The following is a 14,111-nucleotide window of genomic DNA, read 5'->3' on the forward strand; positions in this document are numbered from 1 at the left end:
AATATATATATATATATATATATATATATATATATATATATATATATATAAAAAAAACATTATTCTTTGTTTTAATTATACTGTTTTTATTCTTTCATATTGTTTAAAAAAATATATATTATATATATATATATATATATATATATATATAATATCATTATTCTGTTTTACAGTCTAATGATATGTGTTAATATTATAAATATGTGTATTGAACACTATTTCTAATTTGTCACAAATTCAACTCAACGATTATTTCTTACAGTACCATTGCTGCGTTCCAGAGAAAGACGGACACATATGTTATTAAACTCCATAGTGTGAGGCGACCCCAGAAATAAGAAAACTACTCTCTGTACGTTTTAACAAATAGTATATTGATCATTCAATATCCAGGCCAATGGATACACAATCAGAGAAATTCAAGGAGAAATTTAAGGGGAAAAAATGACATTTTATGTAGATAATTTAGTTGGAATTAATTGTGCTCTGGATCCAGCTGACGTAGTTGCAGACTTTGGTGTAGACACCGGGGTAATTTCTCTGAGCGCATCCATAGCCCCAGGACACAACACCTTGGAGTTGTCCATTACAGACCACGGGGCCACCGGAGTCACCCTGTGCGGAGGAGGAAAAAATAAGTTAATGGATAATAACTCTAGTATTATTACATAATGGGAAATATGTTGGAAAAAATATTATTTGGAGATCATAGAGTAGACTTCTGGTTTTTTGACTTTGTGTTTAATTAGAACAAAGTCTAATTTGAGGACTTCAAAGATAGACTTGTCACCATTAACTAATCCCATTGCACGGTGACTGTGTTGTACAAATAACTAATAATACATTTTGGGCAATTATTCTCATTTTTCTGCATTAGTTAAAGATTTACAAAGCTGTTTTATAGGATTATTATCGGATACAGCATATTCATGTGACTGCAAATGTTTAGCTGCAAGTGTATTTAAAAATCATAATATACAAATTTGTATTAATTTAAAAAAAAATGGGTCAAAAAAATATAGTGCCCGCGCTACAGCAACTTACCTGGCAAGAGTCTTTCCCACCGGCCAGGTAGCCAGCGCAGAACATGTTCCTGGTGATCTCTCCGGGGTACGATTTGCTGCAGTCGCTGTCACTCAAGATGGGGGCATTCAGACATTGGAGAAGATCTGGATAATTAGCTGCAGAGATAGAACGAGTATTATTAGTAAGTGTTAGGAAAATTGGTGGCCAATGGTGTTTTGTTCATTTCTTGATGGGGGAAAAAGAAGTCCGTGCCACTTACTGCCACTGCTGAGAGTGTTGCCCCAGCCGGAGACCAGGCAGCTGGTTCCAGCGGCGGCGCAGCCCGAGGGGAGAGCCACGGCTTTCACGTAGGAGTTCAGGCTGGCGGCGGAGGACAATTTAATCAGCATGATGTCATTATCCAGGTTCCTGGAGTTGTAATTCGCATGCTTGATGACCTTGGCGGAGTTGATGAACTGCTCGGTGCCCTCATTCAATGCAATGTTATGTTCTCCCAGTCTGACTTGTATACGGCTGCAGGATAAAGTAACATGAGTATGGAGTATAGTTTCCATCTATGGTTTGTACAACCTAAACCATGGTTTCTGTATAAGGTATAAGCACCATAAGCTTATAGAGATAGGGTATCTAGAAGATAATTTCACTGGGAGTTTGGTTGAATTACAAACCGTCCACTGGTTACTTACGATTTGTAGCAATGAGCGGCAGAGACCACCCAAAGACTGTTAATCAGGGACCCTCCGCAGAAATGGTAGCCGGAGTTCAGGGACACAATGTATGGGACGGAGTTCTTGGTGCAGGTGTATCCTCCAACAATCTTATCGTCATCATCAAATGCAGCTGAAGGCAAAATACATCATTATCAGGTTTAAGCAAATGAGAGGTCTATCCAATCCAGTTTATGAAGACGTATTCTATGAAGTTTGTGTTAGGTTTGTTTTAGGTGCGTATAGGTTTTTCTTTGTACTATATGACCCGCTAATGCGCAATACTCACCTACAGCTCCGAGGAGGAAAGCAATCACAAGGAACTTCATGGCTGGAATTCTCAATCTCCGTCTAACGTCAGGATCTCGGTAACAATATATCGTATATTTATATCAGGTCGGAGGAGTGCGGGGATTGCTGGTTCAAGGATATCTTTCTTTAACAAGTATAAATTAATCACTGATTAACAGCCATTGTCACTATATGGAAAACAGATGGACCGACGGCCAACATCCCAGCTGTCTCTTTTGCCCAAAGTATGGGCAGGTTCCCATGTTCTTTAAACAGTCAAACCTGTTGCTTTGGTGTAAACATTGACTTCAGATGCCACAGTGCATGGAAATAGATATTGATGTACCAGAGGGTGTCCTTGGTAGTTTTTGAAAAGAGGTGAAATCATTTAAAAAGGTCAAAGCAGGTCATAAAACCAAAGAAAATACCAATGTAGTGCCTGCTGTGACATATTATTCCCTTACATAAGTTATGGTGAGTAAAAGCAATGGGGGGGGGACCCTTCCACTAAAATTAAGGAGGTAGTAAAAACATTACTAAACACTCATCTACAGACACCAGACAAGCTAGAAGGCTTGTTTTTCCCTCAGAAATCTCATGGTGCTGACACAACCACAAGGGATTCTGGGTAGGCGCATGCAAATAAGGTCAACAGTAATCACCTTTTGCCTCTATATCCACTTTATACATGGATCCCTTAAAAGTAATCACCCGCTGTACAGGACAGCCTTTAGACAAAACTCAGGAAGAGATGAAATAGCCAGATCACCGCTCAAGGACAGTTGTTTTTTTTGGAAGCCCAAAGTCGTGCTTCTCTGTGCATAAAAGCAGCAGAAGCCTGATACTTTTTAATGTCTTTGTATGGCATTCCCCGTGGGGATATGTCAGACTCAATTCCTTCCCTCCCCAGCCATAAGACCTGCAGGAGAGCAGGAGCTTCTAGTCCACCTCCGAAAAGGAGGACCACTGTACGGAAGAGGGAGGAAGCCACAAGGCATCTCACTACCTCTACCTGCCAGGACAAAAAAGTCCAGCTCAACCGCTGGACTGCAGTGTACAAAAGTGCTAAATCCGTGATCCAAAAACAAAATCAACTCCTTGCCACGTTCAAAAAGCCATGATTCGGAACTGATTAGTTGTTACATGCACACGTGTTGGTACAAATCATGAAAATCCTTTGCCAAAACCAAAAAAGTTTTTTTTATTTTTAAGCTCATAAGGGTCAAGAACAATGTAAGGTGCAGACCACCAAATGCAACACAGGAAATAGCAAGCTGGGGTTCAAGTGCACATCACAGACTCCCTAAGGCCTATACTTTAATTTAGCCAAAGCACAAGCACTGCTTCATCCTTAATAGAACTCACCAGCACAAGGCTATAACACAGGCTTAATGCTTGGGGTAGCCAAGAAATACCATTATATAAGTTATGGTGAGTAAAGGTGATGGGAAAACTCTTCCACTTAAATTAAGGGGGTAGTAGAAGTATTATTACACACTCATCTACAGACACCAGATAAGCCAGAAGGCTTGTTTTTCCACTCAGAAATCTCATGGTGCTGCCACAACCACAAGGGATTCTGGGTAGGCACATGCAAATAAGGTCAACAATAATCACCTATAGAGGCAAAAGGTGATCATTGTTAATCTTATTTGTATGTGTCTACCCAGAATCCCTTGTGGTTGTGGCAGTACCATGAGAAAAACAAGCCTTCTGGCTTGTCTGGTGTCTGTAGACGAGCGTTTAATAATAATTCTACTACATATTATTCAAAATATGTTTGATGGTAAAGAGAGGATATAAGAAAATATCAGAGAGAAAACACCGACTAATTGAGTTGCAAGCAGACAGACGCTTAATCTGCTAAACAGTCTTCTTAAGGATGGGCAGTCTCTCTTTTTGGGCTCAAAAGCGCTCTGCTCCTCTTTCCTCTCCTGATGCTCTTCTCTTTTTTTAGGAGGTCAGAATGTTTGCTGGGTATGAGGGGGTTCTGCAGCCCTAAAAGCCCCAATAATGTGTATAAAAGTAGCAGGCAATGGCTTTATAAATTACGCTGTGTAATCATAAAATGTTCTTATTCTAAAAGCTTTAACCAGTTATATTTAATAACTAGCTAACAATAGATAACATCACATAAATGATCACACCCCTAAAACAAAAGTGCCCCTCTTTGGCCATTTGACTCCATTATGGATGTATGATCGGTAACGTCAGGATCGGACAGTAAAAATTTATTTTGTGGTCGGTAAGTGGAAGCTGCAGGCTTCAAGTGTCAGAGTTACTGAGTCAGGATCCTCCTGCCAGCAGCCTGCAGTCACAGGAGCAGAGATACTCTGTCTCTGTTCAGGTTGGAGCTTCGATCTCTGCTACCAGGACAAACGCAAAGATTTATTTTTATAAGAACCTGGTGCGGACATTTAGCAGCTGTTAGAACTTTCACGTGGATCCACTTAAATATTATTCCTCACCATGCTGCCATCTGGAGCTTTCCGATCTCAGGGTGAATGATCAGCGACTGTCTATGTGTGAACAAACAAAGAACAGAACTGTAGCAAAGTGTTTGTAGGATAAAAAACATACTAGGAAAGACCAATGGATCTCAATATGTCCGGCTTGGAGGAAACAAGAGAGATAGAAACATTTAAATACATAAAGGGTTAAAGGGATAAAAGGATTTTAACAAAGTAAGTAATCTTAATCTAAAACTTTATTAGGGTGAGAGGCTGGCAGATAAGTGGAACTGCCTCCTGGCAGAGGTGGTAGAGGGCAATACAGTGAGGGAATTTAAACCTGCATGGGATCGGCATACGGCTCCTGGCTTCTTTTTTTGATGAATTTGTGAATTCTATTAAATATTTTCACTCGATCCGGAAGTAAGAAGTATTGTAAAGCTATCGTCGTGGCGTAACCCCGATGTAATTGTGGCTCCATCTAGTGGCGACACAACAATGAAACTGGAAACAGTTAATCCAGTTAAAAAAAAAAATGGTATTTTTATTTTGCGTTTTTAGTACAAATAAGTTTATAAAGAAAAATCAAGCCTGACAAAACTACCATAACTACTAAGATACTTTTTGGGGTAAAATTCATTAATTACAAATATTATAGATCTATTATGTATTTTTTTTTTCATGTGGAATATTTTTTGCCGCTTTAATCCACTTTTTTATATATGCATAAATTTCAAAAAGTCAATTTTTTTTTCTGAAGTTTTCTTTCGACGGGCAGATTACAGTGACATTTTGTTGAAATTCGTTTATTTATGGTCTTGTGTGAGAAGGGAGAGCAGATGCCGTGGTTAAGGTTCAGTTGGAGGCTATGGCGTTCTGGATCCAGGCGACATAGTTACACACTTTTGTGTAGACGCCAGGACTGTACTTCAAAGCACAACCGTATCCCCAGGAGACAATACCCTGCAGCTGCCCGTTACAGACCACCGGTCCTCCGGAGTCCCCCTGACGAGAGATCATTATCAGAATTATCTATTAAATATTATAATTAATAACTCAACAGATCAATCACAAGTAACAGTCCCGGAGCGCAGACCCCTTCCCCTCCACCAGGCTTTTCATAGGACTTGCAGAAAAAGTAAGGATTTTGCCCAACAGGGAAAATAGATGATGTCATTTTTCCGCCCCACTCCAGAAAAAAAAAAACATGAGTGGAAAAGGACACATACTGAAAAGTCACCAACTCCTTAGATTTTCAATAATTCTACAAATTAGTTGTATTTTAAACAGTTTAGTACCAAAGTCTCTGTTTTCTACTACTTTCTGATAAAAAAATCAATTTTTTTTATAATTTTTCTTTTTTTTTTATTTTAACTTTAATTATTGTTGCTTGTTAACCCATCATCGTCTTTAAACTGTACATTATGGAATTCTCAATCACTCTTATATCTATAGAGTAACCTCCTTAGCCGGTGCCCCCCCCCCCAATCTAAGCAATGGCTACGTCTGCGAGCGCTGAACATACAATAAAAATAATAAATCATGGATCTAAGAAGATTTATGGCGGACGTATAGGGCAGTACCTGGCAGGAATCCTTTCCGCCTTCGAGGTACCCAACACAGATCATGTTCTCAGTGATTTCGTCAGGGTAGGAATTATCGCACTGGGTGTAGGTCAGGATGGGGGCGTTTAGACAGTGAAGGAGGTCGGGGTAGTTGGCTACAAATGTAAAAAAAATAAATAAATAAATAAAATCAAACATTATTGGATATAAATATAAAAAAAACCCATAAAATATCTTAATATTCATAAAGTAGACTTTATATATTTATTCATTCATAGACATGATAATTTGCCAATAATGTTTTTTTTAAGGTTTTTTTTTTTACGTTTTTGTTCCAGAGACGTAAACCCTGCAATGTGTAATTTATACTATTCCTCCCCAAAAAAATTATGGAAGAAGTTAGGCTGACTTACTGCTAACGCTGAGTGTGTTGCCCCAACCAGCGATGAGGCAGCTCGTTCCGGCGGGTGCACAGCTGGTCGGCAGGGCCACAGTGTTGACATAGGCGTTCAAGGTGGCGGGAGAAGCTAGCTTGACCAGCATGATGTCATTGTCGAGAGTCTTGAAGTCATACCATTGATGTCTGATGATTTTGGCGGATTGGATAAACTGCTCTGAGCCTTCGCTCACCGCGATGTTATGTTCCCCCAGACGCACTTGGAAGCTCCTGTAAATGTGAACAAATATGATATTTCTATCTCTAAATCATCTGCGTACACAGGGCCGGCCCTATAATGGGGCAGACTGGGGCAATTGCCCCAGGCGGCACTTTAGAAGGGGGGGCACTTCGCCGCCCCAAGCGCTTTTTTTTTAAATTTTTTTTTTTGAAGCGGAGGAGAGAGAGAGGGGCGCCGAGTGGTTTTCGCTTACCCGCTCGGCGCCTCTCTCTCTCTCTCCTCTGGGGCGAGTCTCCCTGTTCGGTCCCGGTGCCGGCTTGTAATGCAGAGCGCCGGAAGTGACGTGAATTTCCGGCGCTCAGCATTACAAGCCGGCACCGTGGCAGAGCAGGGAGACTCGCCGCAGGACTGTTTAAACGTAAGTACCGGGGGGGATCGTAGATTATGGCGTCGGCGAAGTTTAAAATGCCCCCCCGACGTCGGCAGGGGGGGAGCGGCGTTTTAAACTTCGCCCCAGGCGGCGTTAAGTCTTCGGCCGGCCCTGTGCGTACAGCTAGGTCACAGAATGACAGAAGTCCATCGAGTTCGACCTCGATAAACGTCCTTGGGAATCTAGCAGAGACATAGCTTCGACCTCTGACTCCTGGGGCAGGATCTGATGTCCACTACCACAGCGACGTCACGTCTGATTCTGGAAGTAGAAGGACAACTGAACAAAGTTCACTAAAGTATCATCCAAGTCCTTTTGACTTCTGTCCAGACTCGATTCAGATATTTGGAATCCAGCGGCTGTATATATAATCTTTTTGTCGAACATCAAAATAATTTTTTTTACCTAAAACCTAATATCACTTTTTTAATGATGATGACTCTGTTTGAATAGAGCCAATTTTATTTTTAGGTTAAAATGTGCGGAAAACTATACATAGGTTTTTTTTTCTTGACTTAATAGTTATAAATATATATCTACTATGTGTAGTTATGTGCTGATACCTAAATATATGTTATGTTTTTGCTACTCCAAACAATTTTATATATTGTAGCTTTTTCCCTTTTTTTCCCTTTTATTTTCATTTACTTGATAACTGTTTGGTTCAAGATCAGGTAGATCCAAGATCAGAAATATCTGGTTATTTTTATTGATTTCTTATAGAGATTCCTTGTTAATAATTTAATATTGTGTTCAGTTAATATATATATTTGCTTCAGTATTTATTTATTTATTTTCATCTATTGGAACCAATTTAACAATTGGAAATCAATTTTGAATTGGATATCACATTTTTTTATGTATTTTCCTCAACTCAAAAGTTTATTGTTACTATGTTGTAATAAGTACCAAAAAAAAAATAAAAAAAAAAAACAATTATTGACAAAAAATGTGCTTTATAATGAGGGCTCGTCGGCTCTAACGATTGCTCGTCAGAGAATGTCCACTGACCTCACTATAAGGTATTTTTATATTAATTTGCGAAACGAACAGATTTTTTTTTATAATTTTAGGCGGAACAATAACTTACGATTTGTAGCAGTGAGCAGCAGAGACCACCCATAGGCTATTAATCAGGGACCCCCCGCAGAAATGGTAGCCAATGTTCAGAGACACGATATACGGAACTGAATTCTTGGCGCATGTGTAACCTCCAACAATTTTATCATCATCGATGGGTAACGCACCTAAAAAGAAGAGAGACAGGTGACATTATTTAAAAACTTTACTCGACTGACCGGACTCCACTCCAGTTGCATGATTGTGGATTTACATGTCCTCGCCTGAAATTTGCAAAATATTAACCCCACTTAACTACAAAAAAAGTATTGAAATTAATAAAGAAATGGTAAAATAACAAAAAGAAATGGGGTTCCTTGGACCCCCTATTAACCAATGGGATGGAGTAGCGTTTGTCCCGCCTCTTTCTACATCCTGTGTGCTTTGAGGTGGAGGGTAATTAAAAAAAGCTGGCAAGGGGGGTACATTGCCCTATATCCCCCCGCTTCTGCATCCGCTGTTTATTGAAAACAGGTTAATTTATTAAATATATTTGAAAAAATAAGAAATATACTACAATATCTGATAATTTTTTGTTAAAAAAATTCAGATAAAAATACTTACTCCCATTCCTCTATATTTTAGGGCACTGTATACCCCACTCTTGCATCCCTTGCATCCACTTTTTTTTTTTTTTTTAAATACAAACTTAGTACATTGTAGTATATATATATGTTTTATTTGTATTTTATTTTTTTTTTAGAATTTTTTTTTTTTTTAAAGTGTTACAAAAAATACTTCCCCCCCTACACAGATAGGGCGCACATACTATGCATATGTAAATCACAACATAATGTATGTAAAACAGAATTCTAAAAGATCCATGTCTTATAACCAAGTGTACATTATTATATTATAAAATATATAAAAAAAATTGCATAAAATATTTACCAGCTATTCCCAGCAGAATACAGATCAGAAGCACCTTCATGGCGGAGCGCTGCACGGACGATCTCACAGCATTAAACTCTTTAGGTTTGTTAAATCCAAAACGTCTGCGGCGACAATTCCAGCCCTAGTCCCTCCCCAACCGGTAAACGCGTTTAATGTATACCAGACGCATACAGAAGCCAGGTGTATATCGGTGGCCTTGCGCAGAAGGCTATTTCTGTAATGGAAACTTTGTGTTTATTGCCGAGTGGCTCGAGATAAACTTATGCATGTTGTGAGTTTCATATCATTTTAAAAACATGTGCTGGGGGCATCAAATCAGCTTTATTTATTTATATATCTTGCAAAAGAAGGGTATAGTTGAGATAATTTGTTATTTATATTATTTTTTCATTTTCACAATGGTTCCACTATGTCCACCATTGTGTCTATTCACTGAAAGTCTGGTGGCCTCTTGAGATAAGAGTTAACCCAACAGATGCTTGACTACCACCGCCATTGGAATGGGATAGGGCTATTATGAATAATTAAAGTGGTGGCTTTTATTTGGCCAACACGTAAACAATGTCAGGTAAGCTTTCAGAGACCTCGGGGAAGGAATAGCTAAAATACAACATGAACGGAAGAGGGAGACAGAGTCTCGGGAATTATCATGACCCACAGGAGATGCGGACCCATGGCACGGTTGGTTAATAATGTATATGGTTGGATACCTCTGGTTCTTTAGCTCAATATGGAACTCAAGCCGCTTCTCTATAATCTTATATATTAGTGTATTTTCTAATTTAATCATCCTTGCCGAAAGCCACCGACATTTCAAGTATTTATGTTATTATGAATAATTTATACATGATTATCTTAGTACATAGAGAGCCACAAGATGTCCATTTGGTGGTAGAATTCCATGTTGGAATCATCTCTACTGTCTCATCATTTCAGCGATACTTTTTAATAAGAGGGCAACATCCGATGGGACAAACTTCTCTTGCTTCCCATTTACATTATAGAATTGTGTATTTCTAGAGAGGAACCCAGCCCTGTCTCACTAGAACGACGACTTTGGTGAGACCAAATTTCTCAAAGGTTTCTTCTCTGGAGTTTCATATCTTTGGGTATTGTATTATTATATAATCATATTATTGCCATATGTTGTAATACATTTATAAATAGTGTTATACATAATGTTTTTTTTTACATTTGTTTTTTATTTTTGTGTCCATTTAAATTGTGTTTGAAACCTCTGTAATGTTAGAAAATGTAAGATTTACCAATTTCTTAGAACTTGTTATAGTTGGGGGTGCTAAATTAATACACGTCTATGCTTTCTAATGAAACACACACACATATATATATATATATATATATATATATATATATATATATAAATATATATATATATATATATATATATTAAAAACTCACATTATGTGTATACTATCAGAGCAGCCTGTTATCAGGAATTTTTAAAATTTTCCTCACCAAATTATGTTTTTTTTTTTTTTTAGTAAACTACTTTGTTTAGTAAAATTTGTAGAAAAATCAAGGAAATGGTGTCTGCAGGTGAAAAGAAAGCGTATATATTTTATTAAAACATTTAGTTAGCAGCGATGGTGTTCTGGATCCAGGAGTTGTAGTTGCAGACCTTGGTGTACACGCCGGGGTAGTTCTTCAGCGCACAGCCGTATCCCCAGGAGACAATACCCTGGAGTTCTCTGTTACATACCACAGGGCCTCCAGAATCACCCTAAGAGGAGAAAAGAAAGTATATAAATACCAATACAAGTAAATATACAGTACATAAAGGATATCTAGATTTTTTTTTTTTTTTTTTTTTTTAGTTATGTTGCTGGTTATTGCTGATTGGTTCAGGCAGCCGTTGTAAGGGTGAGGGAGGAGGAAGTGGGCTTCTGGACAGGAAACTGATTAAATAAAGTAAATTCTGACACTTTCTGCCATCAAATCCATCTGTGATATTAATTTACTACTAATAAACCGAATGTCCCCAAAACAATTAAGGAAATATGCCTACAAGCCTACAATATAAGTTAAAGCCCCCCCTTTACATAAGTAGAGCACTGAATAGCTTGGCCGCCACTGAGCTTCTGGTAGAACGTGGACCCCACAAAAAGATTTTGTCCATGTATCCATACAGGAGGATATTGGTGCAAATACATCGAGTGATTATTGTTGGCGAGTTGAAAGGGTTCATGGAAATCACTGCACGGATTGCATTCAGAATGCGCTATCAAATTAATTTAAATGGAGAAACCTTTAATTTTATACATAAAGTAAAAAAAATTAGGGGGCGCCAGCGAGATATTTTGTTTCCTCTCCAAAGCTTCCAATAGAATATATATTATGCTAGTGTAATTAAAATTGGATTACCTGGCAGGAGTCCTTGCCACCGTCAAGGTAACCAACGCAGATCATGTTGGCGGTGATCTCCCCGGGGTAGGCGTTCTTGCACTGGGCGTCAGTCAGAATGGGGGCTTTCAGACACTGAAGGAGGTCTGGATAGTTAGCTATGAAGAAACACTGATTAAAATACATAGTCTTTGCATGCAGATATGACTTAAGACATGGCACTTCTTATATGGGAAACCTCAACCATTGTGGGTTCCACAACAAATGGCATCTGCTCACACAACAATGGAGTAAATCAAACTACATTATTAATCCGTCCCTTGAACTTACTGTCGCTGATGAGAGTGTTGCCCCATCCAGAGATCTGACAATTGGTTCCAGAGGAGGCGCAGCTGGAGGGCAGAGCCACGGTATTCACGTAGGAGTTCAGGGTGGCGGGAGAGGCAAGCTTGATCAACATGATGTCATTGTCCAGGGTTCTGGAGTTGTATCCGGAGTGTCTGATGACCTTGACGGAGTTGATGAACTGCTCGGTGCCCTCACTCACAGCGATGTTGTGTTCTCCAAGTCTCACCTGAACATTCCTGTAATGAACAAAGTATTAAAGTAACAGGATACTTTGAAAAGAAACCGAGTATCTGATCCAATGGAACATGTGGGTCCATTTAGGGTATTTCCCACAAAACTTTGTAACTAAGAAAAAATAAAATAAAATCTCACCTTTATCAACCCACTTTTTTTTTCCAAGATTTTCAAAATAATCAGTCATTGGTGGTGATTTCAAATCCAGTATAGCCTAAACCACCAGTATAGCCATTGTGAATTATTTCACTATATTTCTACCAGTTTTGTTGGAAGTCTGCTCCAATTATCTACCGCACTTTCAATGAAGAAAAACCTTCTGAAATTACGTAACAACCTATATCCTTCTAGTTTAAGCTTCTAACCTTATTTGCATGCGCCTACCCAGAATCCCTTGTGGTTGTGGCAGCACCATGAGATTTCTGAGGGAAAATACAAGCCTTCTGGCGTGTCTGGTGTCTGTAGATGAGTGTTTAATAATGCTTCCACTACCCCCTTAAATTTAAGTGGAAGGGATTTCCATCTCCTTTACCCACCATAATGGTGTTTCTTGTGCTCTTCCAAGCCTCAAGTGTGAAGCTGGTATCCAACCTCATACTGGTGAGTCCCACTAAGGAGAGATGTGATCTGGCTGTTGTATTTCTTATCTGAGTTTTGTCTAAAGGCTGTCCTGTGCGGCAGGCAATTACTTTCAAGGGATCCATGTATAAAGTGGATATAGAGACAAAAGGTGATAATTGTTGCCCTTATTTGCATGTGCCTACCCAGAATCCCTTGTAGTTGTCATAGCAACCATGAGATGTCTGAGGGAAAAACAAGCCTTCTGGCTTCTCTGATGTTTGTAGAGGAGTGTGTAATAATGCTTCAGTTGTTTACAGCAAATTTTCCTTAACACTATATTCTGCTTTGGGATCGTTATATCCCAAGTGCATCGTTTTACATTTATCAACATTGAACTGCAGCTAACAACAATCTACCATGCCTTGAAGTCACTTAAACCATTAACCATTTGGGTTATTGCACTTGGAATGTCTATACTTTTTTCAGGTGTTTTTTATTTGCCTGCACTATAACATGAAATGTTTGTGCTGATTTTACAATTGAGTCAAGATCCATGAGGTATTAAAATTAAGTGGATTTTAAGATCTGTTCTTTCTTATGTTTAAAGTTTTCCACAAAATGCAACATAGACTACATTTTGTTCACAAACAACTTCGAATCCGGATATAATACTTACACTTTGTAGCAGTGAGCGGCAGAGACCACCCACTGGCTGCTAATCAGGGACCCTCCGCAGAAATGGTAACCAGCATTCAAGGATGCAATATAGGGGACAGAGTTCTTGGTGCACGTGGAGCCTCCGATGATCTTGTCATCATCCTCCTCAAATGCAGCTGCAGACATAAAAGGTCCTGACTATTCCTTAATGTTAAAATCAGATTCCAAGGAAAGTTGTGCCAAGTTTAATAGTCACTATTCTTATACAATCTTTTTTTACAATCAGATTTGAGAAAGCAACCTGTACTTTGAAAGTTGACAGCTGCTTTTTCTGGGTAAGCAGCGCGGTGTCATTGTTCATATCTGGTGGGTAGAATCAGAAATTTTGGTATGGGGAGAAAGTAGGCACCATGGCAGCCATTGGCGCTGGCCATGGGAGCGCGACCCACCTCGACGACACACAATGTCACAATTATTGAGGACACATGGAAACGCAGAGACAAAGAATAATTAAAGAATTCATTACTATAGAAGCAAAGAACAAAATTAGATCTATGTATTTTTATATACATTTTTGATCATTTTTAGCCCCTCCCAACGATCTAGATTCTTTTTATGTGTTATTACATTGTAGGGAGATTTAGACACTCAAATAAAACATGTAAATATGAAAAAAGTCCCTACAAATTTCAGTGAGTTAACCATTCCTAGAACTTACCCGCTGCCCCGAGCAGCACACAGACTAGAAGGAGTTTCATGGCTGATCCGGAATGAAGCTTTTGGAAGAAGTAACCGTTATTTATATTATGAATGCCATTCACTCCCATATCTCTTTATAACTCTTTACCCTC

General features: G+C 38.8%; 3 protein-coding genes across 5 annotated transcripts; all 3 read right to left on the reverse strand.

The window, feature by feature from the left end:
• Positions 1-432: 432 nt before the first annotated feature.
• On the reverse strand, positions 433-3,578 carry LOC128468465 (trypsin). Of its 2 annotated transcripts, none has more exons than XM_053450206.1 (5): positions 3,539-3,578; positions 1,713-1,863; positions 1,286-1,539; positions 1,045-1,181; positions 433-615 (listed from the first exon to the last, which is right to left on the reverse strand). In XM_053450206.1, the coding sequence occupies exons 1-5, from the start codon at positions 3,576-3,578 to the stop codon at positions 466-468; spliced, it is 732 nt and encodes a 243-aa protein (XP_053306181.1). In that variant the 3' UTR covers positions 433-465. The 2 variants fall into 2 exon arrangements, with proteins under 2 accessions (XP_053306181.1, XP_053306180.1); XM_053450205.1 differs by lacking the exon at positions 3,539-3,578 and adding an exon at positions 2,023-2,062 and having other exon boundaries at positions 1,713-1,866.
• A 1,414-nt stretch (positions 3,579-4,992) lies between these two features.
• LOC128468460 (trypsin-like) lies at positions 4,993-9,245 on the reverse strand. Of its 2 annotated transcripts, XR_008345842.1 has the most exons (6): positions 9,097-9,245; positions 8,177-8,333; positions 6,453-6,706; positions 6,058-6,194; positions 5,264-5,479; positions 4,993-5,228 (listed from the first exon to the last, which is right to left on the reverse strand). XR_008345842.1 is itself a non-coding variant. In XM_053450201.1 (5 exons), the coding sequence occupies exons 1-5, from the start codon at positions 9,134-9,136 to the stop codon at positions 5,330-5,332; spliced, it is 738 nt and encodes a 245-aa protein (XP_053306176.1). In that variant the 5' UTR covers positions 9,137-9,245; the 3' UTR covers positions 4,993-5,329. The 2 variants fall into 2 exon arrangements, 1 of the variants encoding a protein (XP_053306176.1); XM_053450201.1 differs by having other exon boundaries at positions 4,993-5,479.
• Positions 9,246-10,657: 1,412 nt separating this feature from the next.
• LOC128468451 (trypsin-like) lies at positions 10,658-14,092 on the reverse strand. Its single transcript, XM_053450191.1, has 5 exons — positions 13,979-14,092; positions 13,280-13,436; positions 11,791-12,044; positions 11,482-11,618; positions 10,658-10,840 (listed from the first exon to the last, which is right to left on the reverse strand). Exons 1-5 carry the CDS (start codon positions 14,085-14,087, stop codon positions 10,691-10,693), a joined length of 807 nt encoding a protein of 268 aa, XP_053306166.1. The 5' UTR covers positions 14,088-14,092; the 3' UTR covers positions 10,658-10,690.
• Positions 14,093-14,111: the final 19 nt, after the last annotated feature.

Source organism: Spea bombifrons, chromosome 11 (genome assembly GCF_027358695.1).
Source record: "Spea bombifrons isolate aSpeBom1 chromosome 11, aSpeBom1.2.pri, whole genome shotgun sequence".
Classification (NCBI taxonomy): Eukaryota; Metazoa; Chordata; class Amphibia; order Anura; family Pelobatidae; genus Spea; species Spea bombifrons.